This window comes from Battus philenor, unplaced genomic scaffold (genome assembly GCF_028537555.1).
Source record: "Battus philenor isolate CCGP_79_NKW_IND1 unplaced genomic scaffold, ilBatPhil1.0.hap1 SCAF_13, whole genome shotgun sequence".
NCBI lineage: Eukaryota > Metazoa > Arthropoda > Insecta > Lepidoptera > Papilionidae > Battus > Battus philenor.
This window is the reverse complement of record NW_027181675.1, coordinates 12,856,092-12,883,992: the sequence shown is the minus strand read 5'-3', so window position 1 is coordinate 12,883,992 and position 27,901 is coordinate 12,856,092. Positions and strand designations below refer to the sequence as shown.

At 33.8% G+C, this 27,901-nt stretch overlaps 1 protein-coding gene across 1 annotated transcript; it reads right to left on the bottom strand.

Annotated features, from left to right (window-relative positions):
* Nucleotides 1-175: 175 nt before the first annotated feature.
* Nucleotides 176-26,962, bottom strand: LOC137933607 (carboxylic ester hydrolase-like). Its single transcript, XM_068777629.1, has 11 exons — nucleotides 26,734-26,962; nucleotides 20,975-21,071; nucleotides 19,789-19,974; nucleotides 18,883-19,068; nucleotides 16,419-16,609; nucleotides 13,944-14,112; nucleotides 11,360-11,544; nucleotides 9,491-9,641; nucleotides 8,289-8,409; nucleotides 7,019-7,210; nucleotides 176-296 (listed from the first exon to the last, which is right to left on the bottom strand). Exons 1-11 carry the CDS (start codon nucleotides 26,920-26,922, stop codon nucleotides 287-289), a joined length of 1,677 nt encoding a protein of 558 aa, XP_068633730.1. The 5' UTR covers nucleotides 26,923-26,962; the 3' UTR covers nucleotides 176-286.
* Nucleotides 26,963-27,901: the final 939 nt, after the last annotated feature.

Here is a 27,901-nt window from a genome sequence, read left to right as displayed (position 1 = left end):
AGTTTATGTACCCAGATCTTTATAAAGATTGTAATGTTATTAAAATTTAACTTTAAAGATTATAAATAACTTATTGGCACACAGTTGTTTCTTGAACCGCCAATGCGCTCCGAAGACTCATACACTGTTTGTCAAATATAAGAAAATTTCCCATAATTGTTGTTTTATAGAAGTTTGTTATTTAATTATTATAAAATATATAATTAAAATTAGATAATTTGGCAATGCTGACAGGGTCCACAATCTTTGAAAATGACATTATGTTGTTGAGGAATCCAGCTTCGATTCAAAATTCACTGCAACAAAAAATACAAAATTGTCTATATTTCGCCCTCTCCTAAAATTCTCGTAATATTATCAATATATAAACTAAAATTTGATATCAAAATATTAATCATGAAGTAAAGTTTTAGGAAATGATAATGATAGTGTTCCTTAACGAATGTTTATGAACATGCACTAAATAAATATTATACAACACTACAGTATTTCATCATCGAATTATCATTATTTTCGCTATAAGGCGTCCACTACTGAACATGGGTCTCCCCTATAGATGACTTACAAGTATTTATAGTAGTAAATATGAGGATACAATTCAGTAAGGTAGTGTTAAAACTATTATTATAGTTAGGCCCTTTTGTAGGTTACTTGATAAAAAGTTTTACCCCTCATAACCTCTTTATAACGACATTTTGATCTTCTGATTCTTGTTAAAGTGATTCTACGGAAACATATTATCGCAATACGTATTCGCGCTTGAAATTAAATTTACAATCATTATTATTTATTGATTATTTTACAAAAACGATGGTATTTGAAACTGTGACTTAGAATTTTGTATATACAGGGTGTCCCTGTATATCAGTTCGCTTCAAACTTTTCGCGCGTTTGACAGTTCAAGCGTTCGTATGTTTATACAGTCTTTCAACAGCTGCATTTGTATCTGTATTTAAAGGTCAAGAAATTAATACATTTATTTGACACTTAATAAAGTGATAAATAAAATGTGTTGTATTTATTTTTTTCCGTTATTCTTATATTAACTTCCGGCAGTATTAAGTCTGTTGGGGCATCTAGTAACTTTTAACCCTTTCGTTACCAGTGCCGAAGTTAGCCGTCTTCCACTGGACAGGCTGTGTGTACCAGTGCCGCATTTAGGTGGCATCCATTTGCCGTTCTTTATATTGCACTGTTGTTGAATTGATTCATTTAAAGATACAATCATGTTATTGAATGCACCTTTACTCAAAAATAATTCTTCGAAACTATAGTATGTATTTGGAAACTAAAATTTCGAATATAAAAAAGTATCATCGCAATGATTATCTACTAAGGTTGACCGAAAGAGGTTTTACTTTTAATTTATAAATCAGTAGAAATAAATCGAAGTACAAAGTGCGTTGTTTACGGTGCAAATGGCAAAAGATGGGAATCTAAATATGAACGTAAAAATTGTAATGTGGGCTTATGTGTAAATCTCTGTTTTAAGATTTGTCACACCCAAACAAATTACTAAAACAACTTTCATTTTTAATTAATATTCCAGTAAAATCTTTAAATATGTAACACAAATAAGAAAATCGCCATGCAATGCGCACACTTCGCGGCGCGGTGCCCGGCTCAGTAGCGTCACTTCGGCGGAATGTACTGCGGTAAGGAAAGGGTTAATAATGAACTGTGTCGAATTTAAAAACGATTTAAAATGGCGCTACTGTATATAATTAGTAAAAGAGTTAAAAAGCTACGTGTCCGATAAATGATGCAATTCTCTACAAAGCTGTGAAACTGATTCATTTAGAATGCTTTGTGCTGATTAACATAAATATTGATATGTTTATTTTTAACGCGGATTACTCATGAAGTGCCATTACGTCGTAACTTATTTGCCATAAGGTTATGTTGATAAGCAGCAATGTTGTTTACGAGATGATTCTAGACTAGGGGTCGGCAACCGTGGCTCGCGAACGGAAAGTGACAATTTAAATCTATTTTTAAGGTTTTCTCGCAAGATGTTAACAGGCTAGAAAAGTATATTAGTTATTTATTTTAAACATAATGTTTGCAGTTTTATGTAACTATCAATGAAATAGGAAAAAGAAAAAACAATAGAAGGTAATAAAAAATGTAAAAGACGCTCTTTATCTATTTTTAAATAAATGTAATCTTAAAAAATAGTTGTTTCATTTAAGGTATCTTTAGAAAAGATTATAGAAGATTTTAGGTACAAGCGAGTTAACTCTGATTTATTATTATTACAACTAAATTATTTTTAAGTTCGTTGTGTTAGAAGTTTGCAGAAATATACTTTTCCAATATATATAAATTGTTGTTAATAATATGTGACTATTTTGGAAGATGATATGGCATAGTGATTCATGCCTTAAATATCATTTAATTTTTTGTTAATTTAGAATATAAAACACTTAGATAAAAGCACATCGAGGAACATCGCTAGTGCACCGATGACCGTTGGTGCCGATTGGTTCTCGAGTGGCAAGCACAGACTAGAAGAAGCGGTTTGAGTAGGCTTTCCATTAGTTAATTGACTATATACCCAAGTCTCAGGATGCGTGCTGCGCAAGAGTGGAATTTGGGGGCGTCTGTCGGCTGATATAATGATAATAAAATGATAACATGCGAGTGCTATTTGTAACCCATTGGAAATTACGTTCAAATCAGGTAATGTCCTGTAAAATAAATCTGCTCGGTAGTTTTTTGGAAAGAATGCTCAGATCTTTTTAATATTTATGCTTTTTTACAGTTTTACCAGAAAATGTCAATACAGTTAAGTAAAAACATGATAAGTAATGTGCATTAAATACAACTTTATAAGGGTTTGTAGTAGAGAAATTGCACGAAACCATGTGTGTCTTCTGACTGATATTATGTATGACAGTGACTGATTTATATATGACTTGATATTATATCAGTCACAGTCAATACAAATACAAATAATATCGATTTAATAGCGGAGTAATTGAGTTATATTGTATACGTTAGGCAGAGTCAACACTGGGAATAGCACAATTTATTAAAAAAAAAAACTGTTGCTTTTAGTTCTTTTAGGAAATATATCCACATGTAAACGCATATTTACTTACAAGAAATAAAGAAATTGCTAAAAATTAGAGACGGATATAGCCCACAGAATTGGCTAATAGAAGTGGCAGTGGCCACATAGCGCACGGTATACATGGCCGCCGGGGCTATAAGGTTCTGGAGGCAAGCACAGCGGAGGACGTTCACCCTCAAAGTCATGTTGGAAATCTATGGGGGAGGCATATGTCCAGTAGAGGACGTCTTAAGTTTGAAATGATATAAAAACAGATTAATTTACATGAATAAGTAATAATTTTATTTAATTTTTTGTTTAATTGACAGGTTATTTATTTAAATCAATTCATCTCTTCGAAAAATATTGACTCTTATATCATTAAAAATCAATTATATCTGAACTGTTTATTTTTTTCACCGCAAATATAGAGTCAATATGTCAGTAGCCTATCTATGAAAGATTTAAAAATATGATACTTAATCGCGTTATGACATAACGTACTTATGGAATAGTTTTTAAAATATATAAAGATTAAAAGTAGTTCGATTACAGATAAAAATCGTGTTTTGTCATACCATATGTCAATGATAAAACGTAAGATGTACTATAATCTTAATATTACTAATCATTGCTTATCTACACATAATGAGAATGATAAATTAAATATTGTGTAAAAGTGAATTAATCATTGCGGTCAAAGATCGTGAGTATGGCAATGATAGACTTGGAGTATTGTTTTATATTTTTTTTTTTGGACCGGACTGTCTCTGCTGCCCAAATGGCAGTTACAAATCCCTCGGTTTAAGGTGGCCGGACGTAGAGGGCGCTTGATCAAAGACTTTTAAAGTAGCAAAGTTCGAGGGCTCCCGGTGGAGCTTCAGCTCTGCCGGTGCATACTACTATTTTACCGGATTGGAAGACTGCCGAGTTCTAAGATCGCTTAGGTGAATGTTCCATTTGGTGACTAGGCTGAAAAGCCCCCACGGTGACACCTAGGCTTTCTGTCAATCGTCGATAATGCCCGCTTAGTATTCCGACACAAGGGCGCCCGAGAGGACTGTAACTCAATTGGTCAAGAAATAGCGGATGAGACTTCTGCTTCTGTCTAGTATGATATGGAGTTAGCGCCCCCTGTGATATATATCTGACCTCGTTTCCAAGTTTAGTTATCTAATGGCTTCCTATATTCACATACAAAGTGTGAGCTTGACATTTGTAGTTTGAATAATAGCAACTGAATTTGGAATTGCTCATCTGTTGTGGCAGTTGGTGGGGAACTTCGCTCGTGCTACTATAGGTAGACCCTCCTCTAGGTGGAGATGATATTAGCAACTGATCGAGCCGTGGTTCAGTGCCTTCTAGCGCCCGTTGAAGGGAATACTAAATGTTCTAAAGGATACCCTAATTCAAGGTCCCTCTTGGTGCTTTTGCGTTTATTCACTTTATAAATCGTCCGCTAAAGCGATTAGCGATTTTCCAACCACGTAATATAAGATAATGACTGAAGCCATTTGTTATTACTATTTAATTTTCTTTCAATAACGACTTTCCTCGTCATCATCAGTTCTGTCATTAAAATCTATAAGTTTCTAAAAGGAAGTTTGGGAGGGGTCTGCTTCTAGCGTCTTCCGAACCTTTGTGAGCGAACGTCCTTAGCTGCGCTTGCTGGACCTTCGTCTCCACTCCAGAACCTTGCGACCATAGCAGCCATGTGTTGCGCGCTATGCGGTCTGCCCATTGCCACTTCAACTAGCCAATTCGCGAGTACCTGCGCAGGTTCAAACTCAAAGAGAGTCCCTCTTGCCTTTGTGATCCCGCGGTGGACCAGAATGTGTTGCATCTGATCATCTGCATATATGGAAGATCGAGGTTTGAATGTGTGATGGGGCTGGGGGTCGACATAAAGAGGGACATCATCTCCTCTATAATAACCGACAGCTGCGTACACCAGCGCCGTCCCATATTTTTACGATTCGCTTCATTAATAATTAAAAATGCCAACAGTAGAAATAAGACTAAATAGAAACAACCGGACTCAAAATAGTCAAAGTAGTATAAGTTATTATAAGATGTTTAGATATAATAGAAATTAAGAATATAAGTATTAAGTTCATTGCATTGTATAAATAAGGATATATAGATAGGAAATATAGATTAATAAATACATGTAAATAGCTTAAGAAAACAATTAGTGTAATATAAGTAAATGTAATTAAGAAACTTAAATGTAACAGAGCCGACGGAGGGGGGTTTTAGTCAGTAAGTGTCTGACACTGCCTGGACCCTCCATTTCCAGGCGTCCTATGTAGGATTTCCCCCTCTGTCTAGAAATTGTGAATAGAAATATAGGCTCTGACTATATTAGAGGAAATTTTATAAACGAATTAAAAAAAAACTAGCCAATTTGATAGGCTAAGTTATATTCATTCGTTTACGCCTCTCCTCATTTCTGGTGCCATTTCGTAGAAAAAAATAGCCTTGGGGTTTATCCCTCGCGAAGGCCTGTTTACCAGCTTGCCAATGATGATCTAAGAAAGAAATCACCATAGTAAGTAACATCACTGGTTAGTCACACCTTCTTCGTGCCTTCTAGCTTAGATAATATTGAGCTGTATCATCAGCGGGGAAAACTATTGTGAATAGCTCTTAAAACAAACTATGACTTTCCTTATTAACTTAGTTTCAAGAAAGAACCGGTATTATCCCGTATCTTGGATTTTTCAATTTAAAACCTGTGCCTGTATTTTGACCGCAATGAAAGTTATCCGAAAATTCACATAGGCCTTTGTTGATTTATTCTCGACACGTTTTCATAGAGCCCCGGCCATTTAAGATTAGGTTTGTCACGAAAGATTTTGCTTCTTTAGGAAGGCGTAATCCTATCTACTACATCAATATATTTTTATATAAATCTCTTTTACTGTTACGAATATGTATTTATAACCATAATTACTATCAAATACACTTTCGTGAAACTTTATTGCTTTTAAAAATTGACAGTTATCTTCTTTTACCTTCTGAATTTAATGTAGGATTTTTAGTAAAATAATCAATCATATCACGTATTTTAAACGAATACAGAAAAAATAAATTTACTAAAGTAATTTTTTTTCCTGTTGAGCAATATTTTAATAAGCGAAACGACGTAGCCGTATACAACTTGAACATGGATTCGTGTGACTTTAGTTGTCAAGGAGTAACTGTGACATATTAAAGAAGGTCCACTTAAATGTTGATACGATCCTTGAGAACTTAACATGGTGTTCCATGTTCTATTATTAAGAATGGTCTTTTCATCACGTCATAAAGCTCGATCCACTCAAGCGTGATAGGAAACGAAAGTTTCGGATTTCATCAGAACTGAAGACTGGTCGTCATCTAGCCCCGAATTTAATCTGCAGGATTGTGATTTATGATCAGATTTTAGAGAGTATAGCATGCTATTTATTCATTACAATATGTTTTTTTTTTTTAAAAAAGGATGCGTGACTCTATTGATACTGGACTAATGTTTTAAGCCCAAAGGAGACTATTTTGAATGAGCTTCATATGTTTTTTCTATTATTATATTAATTTATAAACTATCTGTGTTTACGTTGTAGACATATCTAATATAACAAACATTATAGTAACGAACGTTAATCTAAAAAAAAGATTTTTCCTTATAACAATATGAATGATTAGTCATGTACATGAAAACCCCGAAAGATGAAAAACCAATAGGAAAATGTACTGGAAAGGCATTTTAGACACCGACACCTCCAAGCCGATAACGGCGTCCAAAATTTAAGAAATTAAGCGAAAAAAAAATGGTTTGTAGGCAAAAAATAAAGCATAAAAAGGCTAAAGATTCTTTAATCAAATATAAATACATGCAATATATTAATGTATTTACAAAACATGAATACATTATTAAAAATAAAATATAATTGATAGAAAAGAATTAAAAAAATAAATTACAGCTCATCTTTCACGTATATGTTGTAGTTTTCGTTCTCTATAAAGCCGAGTCCGTTCCAGAAGTTTCGTTTTCCGAAATCGGAGCTCGTGTTCATGAAGATCTCATTTGGTGAAACGATTTCCATGTAGTTCAGTTCTGGAGATCCCGGCACTATAGTCTGCCATTGCGGCCCATTTGGAATTGTCGGCGTACTGTTGAAGTTAATACATAAATTAACAATTGTATCAGTCTCTTTTAATTTGAAATGTTTAATCCGACTTGACGGACAAAAGTATTTTAATTTTTTTAAAATGATTACATACATAAACTTAAAACTACTATTTATAAAGTATTACATATATATTAAAATGTCATCATCATTATTGCAACGGTTGGTTAGCTGAATATAGGCCTTATTGATTTACTAAAAGACACGTGGGCAAACGTTATTTAATAAATAAGATCGTGTTTTGTATAAATATTTGCGTAAAAATAAAAAAAAAGCAGAATGTCTTAATAATTAATATAAAACGTAAAGAATGTATTCAATGTTGAAAATAAATTATACTAGTAAAATAGCATGTTATAAGATGAGTTAACAAGCGAAATATGCTTTCTTAAATGCTATTTTATTTTGGTATAGCTATGCTCATAGTCCACAGGCTATATTTTAATTTTAACTATTATTTGTTTTAATTTGTAGTATATTTTATTTTAGTATGTTATGTAGTGCTATAAACTGTGTAATGTATTATTTATTTAAGTAGAAGGACACTGACGGCTTTAACATCCTTCTCCTTAAATAGCGAAATATTGTAATCAATGAAAATCATTTAATTAAATGATACGTTTAAATGAACTGGATAAGCATCAAAAATTTAACAAAGATCGAATTAAGAAAGTTATTGTTGAACTAGAATTTTGGTAAATACGATGTTGGTAGCGCGCTATTTATTTTGCAGATTGGCGTCTTGAATCCACAGTTGTTGAATGGTATCATGACGGTCACAATGGGAATGACATGTACTGACAAGAATAAAACCCCAAAATAAAAATGAAGATTAAAAACCTGATTTAAAAATTATGCTATCACATATATATCAAGTCATGTGGCTAAATAAATAACACGTCTAATATTTATTTATACGTTGATATCTTTGTTTGTTTTAAGTGTGTAAAGAGTTGCCCTGAATTAGCTCAGTGTTATCACAAATTTTTATACCATTTGCACTGGCAAGCTATACTTTCAATAGTGCCTTTTCCCTCCTTTTTATTAGATTATATCCTTACCCAGTAGAAGCATAGCTGTACAACATATCAAGAAGCGCGTTTCGCATCTGGACATCAGTTGTCGCAACCGAGCTCTTGAAGAATTCAAATATCTGCATCACGTCATCAGCATGACTCACTCCTGAGGGTAAAGAACGTATAATTAGCAATACATACTTCATTTGTCACTTATGATGGGTCTCGTAAGAAGGCTCTAGGTCACCCAGAGTGCATTGAAGAGGGCTATGATCTGAGTTTCGTTGCGAGGTCGAATTAGAAACGAGGAGGTCCCCAGAAGAACCAAGATCACCAATATAGGCTCGTGCGACCGATGGCCGTAGGGGCCGAAAGGTTCTGGAGTGACGACCAAGAGCCGGTAGATGCGGCGCGGGGAGGCCCACTAGGTGGACAGACAAAGCAGTCTTCGTGGCAATCTTCGAGGGTGGCCTGTGCCTAGCAGTAGGCGTTCATCGGCTGAAAATAAGACTTCATTTCAGCGTGTCTTTACTCCCTCTGGCTTTTGTACGAGCAGTGGCTGCTTATGTATACAGAGATACACATTGATTTAAAGAAAAACCGCAAATACAGAAACAAATTTAACTTTTGAATTAACTTTACTTTAATAATGAATGGGAGAATAAAATGACCACTCTGAAATATGTTACATTATTTTTATTTATAGAATGCCACATTCTCTTAACTTCTGGGACAGATTGAAAAAAAAAATATTTTAATATGTAGGAATCCTAATTTGGAAAATTATTTTTTCTTTATATATATGGAATAGTGTGTACCATTCATCAGTGTACAGAAAATGAGCCATTAAACCCTTTAAGGTTCTTACACTTATAACCAATCGCCCCGCATATTAATTTAAAATTGATGACCTGTCTCCTATTTTATTATTATTTAGACAGTCCTTTAATTATTATTCATCAGTTTTATTCAATTAACGTTAAGATTTTTATCTTAGCTAGCGTAATTTTATCTAAACAATCTAGTAATGTAAACATATTTATATTTGAAGAATATTATACGAATGTTACGTAAACGTATTATGTGTGCCTTAATCCAAATTAAAAAAAAAAACTATTTGTAATTAGTCTGGTTGACAGTGAAGATTGACATTCTTAGCGCCAATGGACTTTACTGTTTACCACATGTATATTTATTACATAAAAACTTGAGTATATATACGTATAAATAAAGAAATTGTGTCATACCATAATCCTCTTCGTTTTGAGCAAATAGATTGGTTAAGCTGAAGTCTGCGCGGTAGGAATACCGGTACAAATAAGTGGGCTGTCCGGTCTGAGCTGCGTGTGTCTGTGCGAGCTTGCCTACGTCGACGGCGAATAATCTGTCACCAAGAGCCTTCGAAAAAAAAACAATCCAAAATATTCAATTTGGAACCACTTATTTCTTTATTTCATATTCAAAAATGGCAACACCACTTGCCATTTAGTGTTATCTATGCTTATTAACTTTTCCTCCCACATTTATGTATGACATCGGTTGACAGTTATTTATTCAACCGAAACACCCTATGATTATAACATTTTTTATACATAACATGAAGGTTAGAAATACTTCAATTGTTTAAGTTTTTTAGGTTTTATTTTAAGCTAGCTGTTCCGACAGATATTGTATTATCAGAAGTTACAGAACTGTCGCATTCTTATAGAAAAAATTAATTAATATAGTACAATTCAGGGTTTATCACTTTAATTTATTGTTTTAATGTGAAATAAATTAATTATGAATTAATTGTGATCGATAAGTAAAAATTATTTGCAGCACTTGAACTGTCAATCGCGCGAAATTTAAAATGAACTGTCAAACGCGCGAAATTCAATGCGAGCTGTCAAATCCATATAGTTTAAATAATGATTAAATCTAATGTTTTTTTTATTTCCCGCGCAATTTTCGAAATATCTCTTTACATAAGAACCTGGTACAGAGTATTAAGACACTGGAACCAATGATATCGGTAAATTTGTTTTTTAAGTTATGGCGCGACCAAAGAAAATATGGATTAATTATTAAATATAAATATGTATAATATAATTTACATAACAAAAATTACATTAGAAGTTTTGAGAGGGACTTCAACTATTAAAAATCGGAATTGATTTTATTGTATAGCACAGTACTTTTGGCCATCAGATTATTTAAGAAAGTAAATCTAATTTGTTCAGTATTTTAGTTAACCATTCATTATTTCAGCCCATAAATGCCCACTTCAAGGCATAGGTCACCCTTAGGGGCTATACCGCTATCGGCATACTTGGCAGGCAGGTTGGCGATCTCAGTGTGGTATTATCCCAAAGGACATTGCTGTCCACCCTCTGAAAAATGGTTTGTTATCTGTGGCAATCCATTGTTTTCAATGCATAGTGAATTATATAAGATTTTATTGTCTTAGTAGTTCTTAGTTATGTATTGCGCCTTGTACCATCGGTTAGGTAAAGTCTATGCACATTGCTCTTCAGCAGTTAAAGGCGCTGGCAAAATAAGCTAGGCTAAATAAGTTCCGACCGACGCCAAAGTAATCAAAATAATCAAAATAAAAATCAAAATAATCTTTTTGTTGACTGACGGCGGACGGTCAAAGTGCAACATTACCATAATTTATGAGTCGCGCAACTGTGGGAACTCTTCACGATTTTATTCCCGCAGATGTATATAGCCATGTGACTTTGACAAATATAAGTATTCCGTAATGGAGTTACGTTAGGAATGGCCATGTGGTTAATTTTACCCAACATTCTTTCATTTCAATTAGGATAGATAAACTCTCTCTGCTAAGTGTTTGTATGCGATTAGCGGGCGAAAGTGAGTTAGCCCAACACGTTGACGAGGAAGATGATAAGTGTGATCGAAGAATGTGTATTCATATATGTAGAAAGAGTATTTACAATTTACACGACCCTAAGGCAACAGTAGCGACCTCATCATTGATGGTGTTCGAATTCAAATCGACGCTCGAATTTGAGTTCAAACGCCCAAGAATGATTTTAAATGAAAGTATTGTGGTCGTAGTGGCCAGAAATACGGTGTCTTACTAATATTAAATGTAAAAGTTTTCTCACCTGTACCAATTGTGGGAAAGTTTCTTGTCCGATCGGCTTGTTCCCGAAATATTCTTGCCTAATCTTAGCTGCGACAGACGCATGCATTTTCATAGGCAAAGTATCATTGTACTCGAATATGTTGCTGGCAAGTTGCTCCCAGCGGGAGTTAAGCTCTTCAAGTGTTGAAGGATCGAGTTGGTACGCTGAAAAACAACAGGAAGGACTTTGATAAGTTAATCATAATTTAGATTAAGTAATTATATTGCATCGGGATAAAAATTAAATGTTGTGTTTCTAACGATTGAAGAAAAATATGCAAAGATGCTATGATTAATAATGAATGCTGGCTAATGATCTTATTGCTCCAAAATTACTTTTTAAATTTATGTTTTTTGACGGAATAAGTCAAAGAATATCCTGAAATAACGAAGCATATGGGAGTATTCTGGAATCAAGATTGTCGGCGAGATTTTTATAACAACAACAACCTATTGGACATCTTGTAAACTGTTTCTATAGTGGACGTCATACGGCTGAAACATTGATGATGATGTAGGTAACAGTAAACAAGAAGATTCTCCAAAAGAAGAATGTTCAGATGATATTAATATATCATCGAGATTTTAAATAAATTGAAGACTGGAAGGCCGTTGATATAACGCGAAACGCACGCGGAACTATCACATGTATATCTATTGGTTTCATGCGATGACGAGTCGTTTAAAACTCGCCTTGATTGTGTTTATAGATCTCAGACGTTCAATGACCTTTCAATCAACCTTAAACATGAACCTTTCTTAGCTAATGGTATGTGATTGTAATGTATAGTTAGCTGTACCTGCTGACTTAGTACTGCCAGAATTTATTAACCTGGCGCGTACCAAAAAAATGTAATATTCATTTTCATCATTCAACATCATATTTCAAAATTATCACGTCATTTATTGATTAAATGTTAAATAAATCAATTGATAAAAACTGACTGATGCGGCTGTTAAATAACAATATAAATTTGTAATTTTTTTTAATTGAATCAGGCGTTACCTTGCGGAAGTCCATCCTAAGTAAGAAAAGGACCAATATTTAGCCACTTCCGCACATGCAGGACCGATTACTGCCAAACACAGAGTGCTCACTCTAGTGGCAGTTGCGTGATTGGCATTGTTTGCCGCATTGCCAGCGGGCTGGCGGGCGGTGCACTTTGTTGCACGACTACTACTGCATGTGCAGAAGTGGCTAAATATTGGTCCTTTTCTTACATTAATTTGTAGTGCAAACTGTCCCCAGACACGTCAAGTGGGATACCTTTGTCCAATTGTGGTCGTACTACTACTGAAACGATGGTTACGATTACTTATCAAACGCATGAAGTTCAAAATGAATTGTCAAATGCGCATACTTTCAATAATTATTATAAGTGTAATGGTTGAAATTACTGCGCAATTTTATTTATTAGAACTACCTACAGCCGTGTTACTCAATGAGGGAGCCACGCCCCACGGGGAGACAATTTGATTATTAAGGGATCAATTCGAGAGTGGATTCGACACGAGTTTAACACTTTCGTTTAATATATACATTATATATGTTACATAGGGTGGCGTAAGAATTTTAGGAAGGTTAAGGTAGGGCACGAAATAAAAAAGGTTGGAAAATGTTGTTATAGCTCCGGGTATACTTCTGTGTAGATAAAAAACGTAAATGTAATGAAATCGTTGAAAGTCGTTTTCAAGTTGCCGCATGACCAAGGGATTATGTTTTTTACATGTTGATAAAATAGCGCGCAGAACAACCTTGAACCTTGTTAATGAAGTCGGAAGGTGTTTCATGCAGGCCGCTTTAAACCAATCCTCTTAGAAATGTATGGTAATAACGGGGGAGGCCTATCTCCCACAATGGAAACGGTGATTAGCATGATCGTGAGATAGTTAATAGTAGAAACTTGAAAACACGTTACACACATATACATATCTATATATATATATATATATACATATATGTGTGTATATATACTATCTACAAATGCTACTTATGTAATTATAATAAAATCGTGATGATTCCGTCAGCTTGTCAAGCAACAGCTCTTGAAACTTCGGTTTGAATGCGCAACGATTCCTGATCATCCTAATATCGAGGGTGAACGCGTATTATTATGTATACTCTAAAATTTTTACGAGTAATGTAGGATGTATGACATTGTTTAGGCTACCAAATTTGGGTAGTAAAGGGACTCTATTGTTTAAGAATCTAGGGACTAGATCTGGCTGCAGTCGTTTTCAGGTCGGGCTTCGCCCCGCGTACCGCTAACATTATCTTATTTTAACGACCTCGCGTCACATACAGGTTGTGTTCTTTGTATTGTATTGTTTCTGAAGATATTAATGCTGTTAGCCCTAAGGTTTTTACAGCTTCATCGGTACTGAGTTCACGGAGCGGAAGGGTCCGTGAACTAGATACTATTTGAAATTTAGTTATCTCACTATATTCTTTTATCCATACTGTCTTGATTTTATATTTACTAGATGAGAAGGCTATAGTAATAATTATTAATAGCGAAAAATTATACCGATTTGAATATGTTATGTTCTTTACTGGTAAATACCTGCTGCTGGATACAATCCCTCCTCTGACGTCACGGAGGTGATGAGTGGTAGCTTCTGAATGCCTCCCGCCTGCACCACTCGGAATGGATACTGAGTCAGGAAAGGATACTTCGTGTTTGGAGACTCGTGAGTCGGTGTGAAAGGTGTGAACAGGCGTACCTTCCATTCCTGGACACAACCAAAAGAGATATATTTTATCACAGTGTTTGTCTAATAAAATAAAAGTACGGAAATACACAAGTTAAATCATAAATATTTGCTAAAGCTAAGAATGAATATTATAAACTGTATAGCCATTTGCCAGGATTGAAAATAGGTTTAATAGCTTTAAAGGGGTGAAAGTATAGCTCATTTACAGTCAATTAATATATTTTCTTCTTCTCAGCCGATTGACGCCCATTGCACGATGTTGAAATCTTCCAAAGTTCGTCACGACAACCGGTTTTGCGTCTAACTTAACTATATCAAAAGGTCTAAACCATTCGGCCCCAGATAGAATTTGTATTATTTATCGTTTATTATACGTGTTTGCAGATTTTGAACTATTAAAGATTACTGGCCTGTCGTATACAAACTGATTGATAATTTAGGTGTAAAATTTTTAAAGATTTTTGCTGATGTATGAGCTATACTTTCACCTCTTTAATAAATTTACTAATTATACATATATATTTTAATTATGAATAAATATTAAGTTGATTTGTCTATGGTAAACAAAATCAAGCATTGCAACGTAATAGGTAACTAGTCAAGGTTGTTACAGCTGATAACAAAAAATCGTGAGATATTTGGTTACAAAAAATAACATTTACTTTGGCCCTGAACATACTTAGTTTTAATACTACTGTGTATAAAACTATTGTAGATTCAATACAATGTAATAAAAATGCTTCTCGATAGCTAAAAAGATAAATGAGATGGAGTGGAGCAATTTGAATATTTCGTTACTGTTACGTTATTTCAGATATCTTCATCAATTTAGTCATAAGACGTCCACTGCTGGGCATAGGCCTCGCAACAGATTTCTAATAATGCCGATTGGGAGCGTTCTGGATTCACTCTACTCCGTCTAGCGAATGAGTATCTTATTCGGTGGCCATCTATCTGCGCGTATGCGGTCTGTCATCTGCCACTTGAACTTATAAATTTGATGAGCTGTGTATAGTTACTTTCGATTGTCGTTGAACCTTTTAATTAGTATTTCGGTCCCGTAGAGAAATCCCTATCTTAGCCATCGTTCATCCACTGGGAGCTTGTTAAAAAAGTTTGGTCGCAAATTGATCGTAGAATTTCCGATATTTCGAATTAATATTGACCGATCTTCTGTTTCATTATACAATTAGAGCTTTTACATCTACAGCCAATCACCCTGTATAATGTAATAGATGACAATTTATACGACATCCCCTTTATACTATAAAAATAACATTTTATTACGTAAGATCTTTAACATAAAATCCAGCACGCCCCCGTTTACCTTTGTTTTGACAAAACGGGATAGCACATTAGCGCAGTAAAAACACGAGATACGTACTTGAAACTTGAATACAGTACACACGCTAATGTGTTGTTGTAAAAACGAGCTTTCCGGTAATATAGAAATATAAATGGCTTTATTAAAACATCATATTGCAGCTTACTATTGTACTTAATGCATTATTTAATGAGCCTTGTTTTAGAATAATTTATGGTGAACATCCGTGGAACTCATGACAAGAATATTAGAGGATCCAATTTGAACTAGAATCAAGGTCTCTTATAAAAGCAAAATGTATCCTAAATCTTCGCGGGTTACAAATACACTTTAACCTGAGTAGAGCCCACAATAAACTCAATATGAGCAGTTTTTATTGTGATTACTTTAACAAATAATCTTAATGGACACGAGAGGGCATAAACTTGACCTGCTACAACCTTCTTCTTTTCTTCAGCTGATTGACGCTCACTGCAAGACCAAAAATCACCCAAAAATCGGCACAATGACGGGTCTTACGTTGCCCGCGTCCAGTTATTTCCCGTGACCTTAATTAAGTAGTCGATCTAACTAGTGGGGGGTCCTACCTACGCTGCAATAAGCTTGTAGTTCGCTATTACCTGGCTAACATTACTAAAGAAGAAGTGGTGAAAGAAACTCTAGCAACTTTTCAATCCAGGATGTTCAGGGATTGGTTACCGTCATGGATGCACAGACCGCGGCCCGCTGGTCGAATATTGGTGGCCCGCCGAAAGCAAAAATAATACTCTTGTACATTCGAAAAATATTGAATTCTACTTCAGAATAAAACCAAAAAAAATATAATTACCTATACATCTGGCGGCCGGCCCGCCATCAGTACATGATTTGCCCGAGTGGCTTCTAGTCTTAATAAGTCTGTGCAACCATGGTTACCGTGGGTATTTATAGTGGAGGCCTTTGTCTCGCAGTGGGTTTCTATCGGTTGACATGATGATAATGATGACAAAAGTCAACTTACAAACATCTCAGCTTGTCCATTAACGATTACTTCAGCTGGTCTATATTTCAAGCAGTCGGCCATCTCTCGAGTGTTGATTGTGGGGCATCCCACGATAGCTGCGAGCCTGCGTGCCTTCTGAGCTGGCTTTACAGCGTGAGTCCATGACGCAAACGCGGCGCCACTGAAAGCGATGCCCCTGTGGAAAGTATCTGAAACAATGTTGTTGTTCATAGACATCACGATTATAAATAAAGACGTGAAAGTCATTTCTATGTTAGTGATGTCCCGTCACCAAGATGCGGATTTTTCTGGCTTCAGCCAATCTGTTGTAAAATTCATCATCGAGGTTCTATTATAGGGTCTTTGGTAAAAATGCAATCTCTCACCGATAATATAAACAGGATGATAGCTTGGAAAAATAATTCTATTGTTAAGAGCACCAAATCTTCGCCATAAATATCGCCTTAATGATCGTGCAGAAATAAGGCGGGGAAAAGATGTTGAAGTAATAGTACTCGGCTCATCATTAGTCCATCTCGTGTACACAGTGACAGCGCAAGATATCACAAGGTACATCGCTAGTACAACTCACAAAGTACATCGCTAGTACAACATGGTCATACAAACCGAAAGCTTTTCGAGTGGCGACCACGGATTAGTAGACGCGGTGTGGGTACGACCACTAGATGGACCGAAAAGATAGTCAAAGTCGCCGGAAATTGCTGAATGTGGACAAATCGCCTGACTATCATTTTACTACGTTCAAAGTATTATTATGTAAAATATAAGCGACCTTTGTGAGCCCTTCCAAAGAGAATTAGAATTCACCTTGCCGGACATCACCTTATATACACAATACCGTTTACTGTCGTTATTTGATTCAACTGCGCGAGTACTTTCTTTCGTTTTAACCAGTTGTATGTGAAAGTGTCGTATATAAGGTTTAGTAGGACTCCCTACTTATCTCGTCACTAAGGAACGTAAGGTAAATAAAAACACAGTGATTACACATGTACATACATTTATAAATAGAGTTCTTTATCTACGAAGAAGAATTACTTTGTGTATTTGCCTTTCTGTGTATATTTAAACAGTTTGATTTGATATCTATGTTTATTCGGTGCACTTATAAAGAAGCAAGAAATCTTATGATATCAAAGAAAACAGGACAATATTACCAATTATTATTGCAGTTTATTGCTTGCCGTATATAAATTACATAACTTTTGTTTAAAATGGATATGTGTGAATAAAAATGTCAGTAATTCAATTTACTTTTATTTTTATGTTTGTTTGCATAGGTAAATTATTAAAGCTCTTAATAAATAAAAATAAATTTTTGGGTATTAATACAAATCACTCGACAGGCAGACCACAGACCACAGATCGAAAGTCGCTTGAACCACTGAACGAAGTGTTCGAATCTGTGGAGACTTTGTTACGCTGTCATTCAAAAGTTTCTTGTATTCACCAGGATTATATTAGTTATTCGGGCTTAACTGTAATCACGAAATATCGATTAAAAATAAATTAATTATATTGAAAAACATTCAAAAGCGAATAATGCTTAAACCTAGTAAAATTAAGTTACAAAAAAAGATAAAGACAGTTATTAACATCTTAAATTAAGGTTTTTACGGGATATGTTTACTGACTTAAAAAATAGACAAGTTAAAGTTTTGACAGCGACCTTGACACGTGAGTTGGCGCGTATATTTGATTTTGGAACGAATTAAATTTTTTTTGTTCTCCAGGAAGTAAACGAAGTGTATTGTAGGTTTTTAATAGACGCAGAACATAAAGGCGGTGAATTTGTTTTATTAACCAGCAGATAATTTCAACAATTATTTATACATGATGCTTAGTTATAACTGTGGAAAACTAATATAACAAATGCATTGTCTGTTTGTAAAATTAAAATAAATACTTTAAACACGCATGTGAACATATAATACCAAGTAGCAGATGTAATAAGGAGTAAGTTAGATTATCTTTATCCCAGAAATATGCTTGAATTAAAAAAAAACTACTAATAACTTTTCACTTCAATTTCACGCGGACAAAGTAGACTAAATATATAACAGAAGAATAAGTAAGTTACAATCGATCCAGCCAACTCAGAGGAACATACAGACAGGCCGACAGACAAAAATATTTATTTGTATATGAGATATATAAGACGTTATAAAATGTGCACAACAGATATTAAGTGTGATTTATTGCACTATTCACCTACTTCGGTAAGTATAGCTTACACTCAATTCTTTAAATGCACAGTTAAAATATATTTATTATAATAACAGTGAATAGCGCGTAATTACTGATGTAAATAAGATATGATTTGACGTTTTGTTATGATTACTTTTATGACTAATTATGTTCTTGAAGAACATTGTTCATATCCTTTTATTTAATTTATGATTACAGTGTTTTCATATTTTCTTTTCTTGCAATCCTAAATCAACATTGCGGTTACACTAACCTCTAGACATCGGTGACAAATAGTGGTAGTGCACACTAGCGCCGCCAGCGGAGCATCCTGTCAACGTAATGCTGTCAGGGTTGCCGCCAAACATCATGATATTGTTCTTTATCCACTGCAGGGCAAATGACTGGTCCTTCAAGCCGGCATTACCAGGAATCACCTCATCTCCCGTGCTCAAGAAACCTGAACAGAAACAGTAATGCTAGTGATATTCTCATGGACTCTTGAAAGACGTTATCTGCAGTAAAATCTAATTTATTTTCATACAGTACAGGCCTCTAACAAATATCGCCTCAATGGTCTTCCGCTACTCGCATCCAGCTACTTTTTGCAACTTTAACTATGTAAAAATGGGACTAATATATAGCTACTTCTGCTATATGTGCAATGAAGTGCATCGCCCGCTAGCCCGCTGATTAATGCGCATGCAGCAAACAATGCGAATTACACAACTACTACCGTTAATTCACTCAACACGTGTTTCACTTCTCCACGGGGCAGCCTCAGGAGTAATGTTACACCGACCAGTGCCAAACACCGAGTCACAACAAACCAACAAGGACTCGGTAGATGTGTGTATTAGTCTTTTTCTTACTTAGGATGGACTTCTGCAAAGTAACGCCTGAATCTATTAAAAACTGTAACTGTGTCGATGATGATCGGCAACCCACACTGGTCGAAGACCTTCGTCTACGAAAAATCTAATAAAATATTTAAGATAGTTAATCTTCGATTGTCCAGGGACAGATTTTTGATCATTACCAACGCTTAAAATTGCTGTAAAGGTTTGTTAAAGATAATTTACTTCAACAGGAATTAATATTTAAAAGATATTTGGATTGAAAGATTCATTATTCATAAGGATTTAAATATACAAGCATATTTTTGATATGCTTCCATTACCTAGAGGTCCCAGACGGTAGTTAAATGTAACGACAACTATGTCTAGATCCATCAGATGCGTTGCTCTGTATGCCGATCCAGCCCCGTACATGAAGGCTCCACCGTGGATGAATATTAACACTGGCAATAGGGCTCCAGCGTGGACCTTGGGCGTGTGGACATTGAGGTATAAGCAGTCTTCGCTACCTGTTGATAAATAAACTTTTATTATCTCCCTCAAAAGATTTACAGGAAATTTTCCCACCGTGTGGGTGGACGTTCTATGTTGCGCATGCTGGTTCGTGTCCTCCACATACAGCGCGGAACCGCCTTCATCAGTGCCGCGGTATGTGGCCTGCTCATTGTTACTTCAAATTGCCAATTCGATGGGCTATATCGATTACATTCGATCGTCTACATATGTTTATTATATATAAATGTGGGACAGATTAATAAAAACATGATGTTATATTATCTGTTATATTAGTAATCTGTATAATGATATATTTAAAAAAAATAACGAGCGAACAAATTTCACGTTGTCAGTAAGTTTTAAAAAGATAACTAATGGAATAACTTGAAAATAATGACGTAACTAGAATATCGTAATTAATTTGATTATGTTTTTTGTATAGTACAAATAAACATTGTTAAATTTCATTTAAAAGAGAATCTGTTGACTTTCTGGACAGCTCTTCTGAACAGATGGTATTCCTATCCGGTGGTAACTTACTACTTAAAATATTCGACGATTAAAATGGGCATGTAAATGTCTACTGGAATAAAGATATTTTAAATTTGAGTTTGAGTTTAAATTTGTAAATTATACAAAAACTTCCTATTATATTGTGAAGGAATTTATAATCTAAAACTTGTACGAAATCCTTGAGAAAGATTTATAAAGGGATTATTAAGCTTCGGAATGCTTTGTTCTACTACTGTATTGAGGAAATTATAAGTGACCAAAAAAATCCGTCTAAGTTTGTTGTGGACTCTTTAAGATACCTTGTAGTTTTAAGTTGAAGGATGCTAGGGGAGTTCATATCGGATTATAGTTTCGATCAAATTGGGCTCTTCCTGCATTCTTCTCACGACGTATGCAAGTGGTATTACAAATGATTCTACATGAATAATAATCTGTATACATAAATGAAATTAAAAGTACATTAATGAAATCAAAATGTAGGTAACGTCGTGTAAGTTTTACCTTCGATTTTGTCTTCAAAAGGATTGTATTGCATACATTCTGACAATGGTTTCGTGGCGTCCCACACGCCAAGCCACGGTTTTGTCTGTTGCGGCTCCTGAAATAAAAAGAATTATACGACCATTCTAGAAATATCACAAATCAGAGAAATTAATATAAATTATTACTCATGTAAACAAAACAACCACTGTGTTGTAAGTAAAAAAGATGTATGGCCCAAATTATGAGTAGAAAACGCAGTTAGTATTAAAGAGAAGCAAGTAATATCCTATATTAATTATTACAAAGTGGTCCATAGTGGTGTCTTTGAGTATAATATTTATTTGTCATCAAAAGCAGTGTTAGCATTTTTAAACAAAGCATTATAAAGATCTTGTAATTCTATCCTAAATTATTCTAAGAAACCTTTAAAGTTTTCGCATTTTAAACTACTCATTTTACATAATATTCAATGCCCTCTCCTTCATGTCTCTCATCTTCATCCAAAGGTTGTCTAGAAGAGATTGCCTCGAGCGATGAGACCGCCTTTTGTAACTCTGTATCAATTATTTTTATTTTTATAGTTATTATCTATTGTGTAAAAAAGTGTAAATAAATAATATTCAATTAAAATATTTAACTAGGTTGTAGCTACTGATATGTTGATCTTCAACAACTTTTTCAAAAATGGCGTCTATTTCACATTCTGATTATCTCCATAAACGTCACAATTTTAGTTTGCGGTTTGCGATGAACTTTCCTTTTTTTAAGTAAAATTTAAAAATGTTACGTTACATACAAAAAAGTTCATGAAATTCACTTTTCTCAACAGAAAGAAAAACACTCCTTTCTTATTTTAAAATTTAACTTTTTTAAAGTCATCAAAAAAGGCCAAATACGAATAGTACAGCCAAAGAGTTTTAATAACAAGTACATAAATACTATTTGCGAAAAAACTTTTTCCCGACCTAGTATAAGCTTAACGTTATGGTTTAGAAACAGTGCCAAGATTAAAGGAATTAAAAAAAATATATCTGAAAATTCATTTTCGTGTCACAATTTTGTTTGTTGGCAGAAAATTTTCCATATAAATTGGGTAATTGCATAAAATGGACGTACTGTTACAATTTCATTCTATTTTGTTGCATAATAATGCTTTAATGTTCGCTACACTGTAATTTAATTAGCATTTGTTATGTGATATTGTTATTACACTGTTAATTGGGAATCACTGACCCGGTGTCGCGTGGCATAATATTTACTTTATCGTTGCTACTCTTAATTACGAATTTGCGATATTGTCGCATTAATTATGCTATCCATAATTAAGTAATTGATTAAATTTGAAATATTATTTACGTCTTTTGAAATGTACGGTAGATGCGGCGCAGGTAGGTTCCCCATTAGAAGGATAGACAACAGTTATTACCGCGGGAAGTTGCTAGATGTCGGTAGCCCAAAACCGGAGATCGTTGCTAGCTTATTAATAGTCCTAGCCTTGCAGTGGTCATCGTGGCTAGCTTTGGGATAGTCCTAGCCTTGCAGTGGTCATCGTGGCTAGCTTTGGGATAGTCCTAGCCTTGCAGTGGTCATCTATCAGCCGACATGATCATTATAGTGATATGTACGATTCGGTGTTGCATTTCGAACAAAGAGCCGTTACGTCTGTTAGAATTTCAAGCTTTATTGTTAATGTAATTATTACAGAGGAGCTGTCTTTTGCCCACGTAAAAAATCATCTTTTTAAAGTGTGCGTTTAAAAAGTGTAATTGTATAAAATTTTGAAATTAAAAATGTAGATATTAATAGCAGTGTTTTATGAATAAAACACAAGGGAGATTATATACAAGGCATTGAGACTTTTTTAAATCATATTTAACATCATCACCATCATCATATCAGCGGATTGGCCCCCACTACAAGGGGCAGTTCTCACTCAAAGATCGCCACAAGTGCCGGCCTTACGTCGTCTTCGTTGTCGGCATTGCGACAACTACAGATGTATTTTATTGGACGATTAGATATAGTTGGCGGCTCTATCGTTGTTAAAGTTATCTATCATTTACTTACTAAGTTATAGGCGTAGCTACTATTAATATTTGTCTATCATTTGATTACTATAGTTGTCGGTGCATTTGGCTAAGTTATCGGCATGGCAAATACTAAAGTTATCTATCATTAGGCTAATAATGCCTCCATCACTCGACCTTTTCATACACTTGACTATAAAAATTATTGGTTTCTTGCACAAAACCCTTGATTATTTCATTAATACTCCTTCACTTTTAAAAACTCCTGGTATATCCAGGTAATGACTGACTGGCAGATTATGACTCAGTGACGGTAAGTAAGTAAATTACGATGGCCAGCCAGATCATCTGAACTCAATAAGTAAGTAACTAATAATTAAATAATAAATAATAATGAAATAAAAACAAGCTTGTTATTCTTTTTTTGAAGATAAATAAAATTCCTAACTCTTTTGTTTGCTACTATTTGCGGTTATACGATTAAGTCTAGTGCAATGTCTGATTTATCATGTAATAAATTTAAAAAGTTTATTAAACAAAATCCCGTAACAAAATCCTATAACAATATCAAGGATTCTTAAGTATAAACTTTAAAATGAATCGTTCCATTTACTGGACTAAGGATATTTGTGATAGTGATTACAAAATAAAACTCTAATATTGTTTGCAGTGTTCTTTCAGGGCGCATTTGGAGCTCCCTTAGCAATGTTTTATGTAAAAATATGACATTACCGGCAAGCTCAACTTTCCTATAGTTTTAATCAATAGGATCTCTTATAGAATTAAGATGTACACATGTAATCAATATAAATGATCCAAAGTGAAAAAATTTAATTCAACACGTGATGGATAAAATCTTTTAGTGACGTCATGTTGAGTCTACCTTAAATATCTAATAGATTCAGTCGTTACTTTTGCGGAAGTCCATCCTAAATAAGAAAGGGACTAATATACTACTTCTGCTATGTAGCAGTAGTCGTGCAATGAAGTGCACCGCCCCAATAAAAATAATGCGAATTACACAACTACCACCGCTAATTCACTCAACACGTGTTTCACCCCTCCACGGGGCATCCTCTGGAGTAATGTTACACCGACCAGTGCCAAACGTTGTTTGCCGCATGCGGGTTTATCAGCGAGCTGGCGGGCGGTGCATTGCACGACTACTGCTACATAGCGGAAATAGCTATATATTAGTCCCTTTCTTACTGAATCTACCTTATTCTGATGAAATGTCTCAGACTTAATAAGAGCAGGTGATATAAAATTGGTGGGACTATATATTTTTAAATAACTAAAAATTACATATATATAAACATTAAAATATTCTGCAGGCAATAGCATCATTCCCATGTTGTGCTATATTCTATAAGATCTTTTTACAGTGTAGTAATCCTTAGTAAATATACGTTATTTGATAATTATTTAAAAATGAAAGTTTTCTGTACATTTTATGGAGTCCTATTGTAAAGGTTACATTGCCTTTAGAAAGATTTGGTGGAGAATGTAGATATAAATATATATTTTTTTGAACTTATAGTTCATTTTCGTACACGAATGAACGACACAAACAATCAGTCTCACGTTGAACGAATCTTGGAAACCGTACACTTCATTTGTTACCTTGACTCATATTGTAGAATGGATTGTTACCAGTAATTGTGTGGATGCTAAACATGAACACCGGCGTCTCAATGTAGCGTAAATTGATAAATAAATTGCTCCAGGCATGCCTTTAGACGTTGCTACGTGACATTGTTTTGAATAAGACGGCACCTGTGATTTTATTCGTTATTTCTGATACTAATCTTTTTGCTGAGCACCTAAAATATTTTTACTCATAACGAAACGTTTGAGAACATATACACTACCCAGGTGTAGCCTATTTGTCAGTATTAAGTATAGAGTTTTTACACCTATTTCTAAACAACTTTTTATAAAGCGATCACTCTGAAATATGTTATATTAATTATTTTTTTATATAGGAGTGTCACAGGTTTTAACTTCTTGAAATACAAAGTTTGAAGAAACTAATATTAAACAATATTTAATTTTATTGTTATAATTACGTTATTAATTATAATTTTTGAAACTATTGATTTTTGTAGAGGGTATCGTCGTCGCCATTTTAGCCCATATATCCCCAATGCAAGGCATAGGTTCTAGCTAAAGATATCTATGGTGGGTTGGCGATCGTAGTTTGGTATTATAGTACGTATATAGAAGACGTAGCTGCCTTCCATATGGAAACTTATCAGGCAAAAGATTGTATCTCGGGAATCGAATCCGCGACCTACGATCAAGTCTCAATCCTCTTTCGCTGGACCATTACTTCTCGCAATATGTTAGGTGTACCATAAAGTAATTAAAAGTAAATGAGATATACATTTATACCATTGATAAAATTTTAAAGCCTTTATACCTATAACCAAACATCTTGCGTATTAGAATTTTTTTTCAGCGCTACTTTGGCTTTAGATCACATTTTTGTTACCGGTCATTCTGTGATTTGCGAGTGACAAAGTTTTGCTAGATCGGTTATATAAAATATGGCGCCAATATTTCTAAATTATCTGTTTAAAAACCGGATCATTAACTAGTTTAAATAGAAAAGCCTCACAAAACATTGAACTGTCATTTAATTGCGGTAATGTATATAATAACATAACGGTAGCCGTTTGCAAAAGAAAAACAACTAAAATCCTAATGTAATTATATTTTATAATAAATCCTACGGCTAAACAACAATGATAATGGTCAAATATATTATTGGTTAACAAATATAACAAATAAATAAAAAATGTTGATTTTTTTTTAATAACCCTAGGGTAAGACGACGCGATTTTACATTTGCGTCTTTTTTGACACAGATTAAAAAAGAAAGGTGTATAGATTGCAAATATAATTTAAAAAAAAATGATGCTAATTTGAATAGAATAAATATGTTAAATACTTTATAAAATACATGTAACATTGTAAGGAAATAAAGATTCTGTTAATATATATTATTAATCCTTTACTATTTTTACAGTGAAGGTCATGTAGGATGGCAACACTGCTTACATCTACCAAAAGGAGTGGTGAATAAAATTCCTGGAACAGTCCTTTAACATGTTACAAAATTTTAGGTACCAACAAAATATTCCTCCGACCCACATCCATTAGTTATTTGTTTTTAGTTTATCATGTTTTGTTTTAGTTTTTAGTTTATATATTTTGTTAATTTGTTATAGTTTTGTATGTATTGTCTGTGTTATTTTTGTGTGAAATAAATGTTTAAATATTCATTATTTCTCATTATTACTCATTATTATATTACTTCATTATTTATCGTAATTTTAAACGAATAAATTCAAAAAATGTATCAACTCGTGTTCGGGTATAAAAATAACCTCAATACCCGAATGTGAAATTCATTGTTACTTTTTGACGTCCGAAAATATTATGATATGTTTAAAATATACAGTGATAAATCAAAATAAAGAACCGGAATTCCTTGTTTTAGAGAATCATGTAAGATCGTCCTGATTCTTGTCTGTTGTAGACAATTATTTGTCGATATTGAAGATGAACTATTTACCTCCGTGTTATAGTTTTAAATAAGGGATATAAATGTATTTTTTTTAATATCTACCTACATTAAGTGAATCAAGAGTAAAAATTATGGATGTAAAATAATTAAAATTAATTAAAACAATTATTTCATGTGTTTTATTTTAAATGTAGATATAAGAATTGAAAAACACGTACCCTGAACCGATATTTACCAATCGGTGGACGTGCGTATGGTATACCCTCGAAGCTTGCGTATTCCCTGCCATAAGTTGAAACTTTCCAAGATCCTTGTATCACGCCATGAGCTACACGCACCACGGGATTTTGCCCATTAGCATTAATCAGTTGCAAAGCGAATAATAAAAATAATATAAATGCCTTCATTTTATCAGACTAAGTGTGACAAGATGCGTACGCGCTTGAGTTTAACTCGACACTGTCTGTTGGTTGTGCAGTACAGATGAAAGGTACCAGTGTTGTGTTAACATAGATGTTGCTTTGTTTTTATCGATATGTTTTAGTACAAATTTTATTATTTTTAAAAAATTTATTTTCTTAATTTAGTACAACAAAATTATTGTTAAAATTGTCGTAAAATTGTCTAAATAAAGTTTCTTGAGGGATATCGATTTATAGAAATTAAAAAGATTATTTATTTTGATAATTATTTAGAATGATTGCTTATAGGAATAAAAGCTATAGAGGAGTGAATTTATAGTACATCTGCTGTCAGTTAAAATATGGTATATGTTGTACAAAAATGAATGTTTTCAAAAATTATAAGGTAAAGATAATATAGTACGAAAAAGCATTTTCAAATTTCGGATTACTGCATATGACTTTTAACTGCTGGTACTGTAATAGCCTGTCGAATTCCAAATGAAAAAATAAATTATCGTAATATATTTCAGATTGATCATTTTATACAGGGTATAAAAATACACCCGTAACCAATATTCCAAAATATAAAGTAGGCCAAACTACGTCCCGCGAGTGACATGCGGCTCTTTCACAGATTATTTTTAGCTTCGATCATTTGTCTTTATAGATAGGTTTTCAATACGACCAATGTGAGTTATTTTTTTGAAAATTCTTAAAGTCAACACCGATCGAAGTGTAGGAGGATTTTAATCAAGGTATTAACTAATTAATATTTAAAATAATTATTAAATTATTTAATTAAGAAGAGCTGTCACCAATTATTAACCACATTCTAAATTTAAATTTAATACATATTTTGTTTTTTTTTTTGTAAAAGTTAAAATTTAAAAAATTGTTAAAAATACTCGTTTTGTTTTAAGATTATTATAAGACTGCATAAAAGTTAATTTTTTTAATTCAAAATAGCACAGAATGTCAATAG

Bases quoted from the DNA above. Each gene is read 5' to 3' on its own strand.
- LOC137933607 (XM_068777629.1), bottom strand. From the start codon at position 26,922: ATGAAGGCATTTATATTATTTTTATTATTCGCTTTGCAACTGATTAAT. The intron at 14,113-16,418 runs GTAAGTTGACTT...GGTTGTGTCCAG, and splicing joins ATGGACAAGCTGAGATGTTT to GAATGGAAGGTACGCCTGTT. The intron at 11,545-13,943 runs GTATTTACCAGT...GTTGTTTTTCAG, and splicing joins GGGATTGTATCCAGCAGCAG to CGTACCAACTCGATCCTTCA.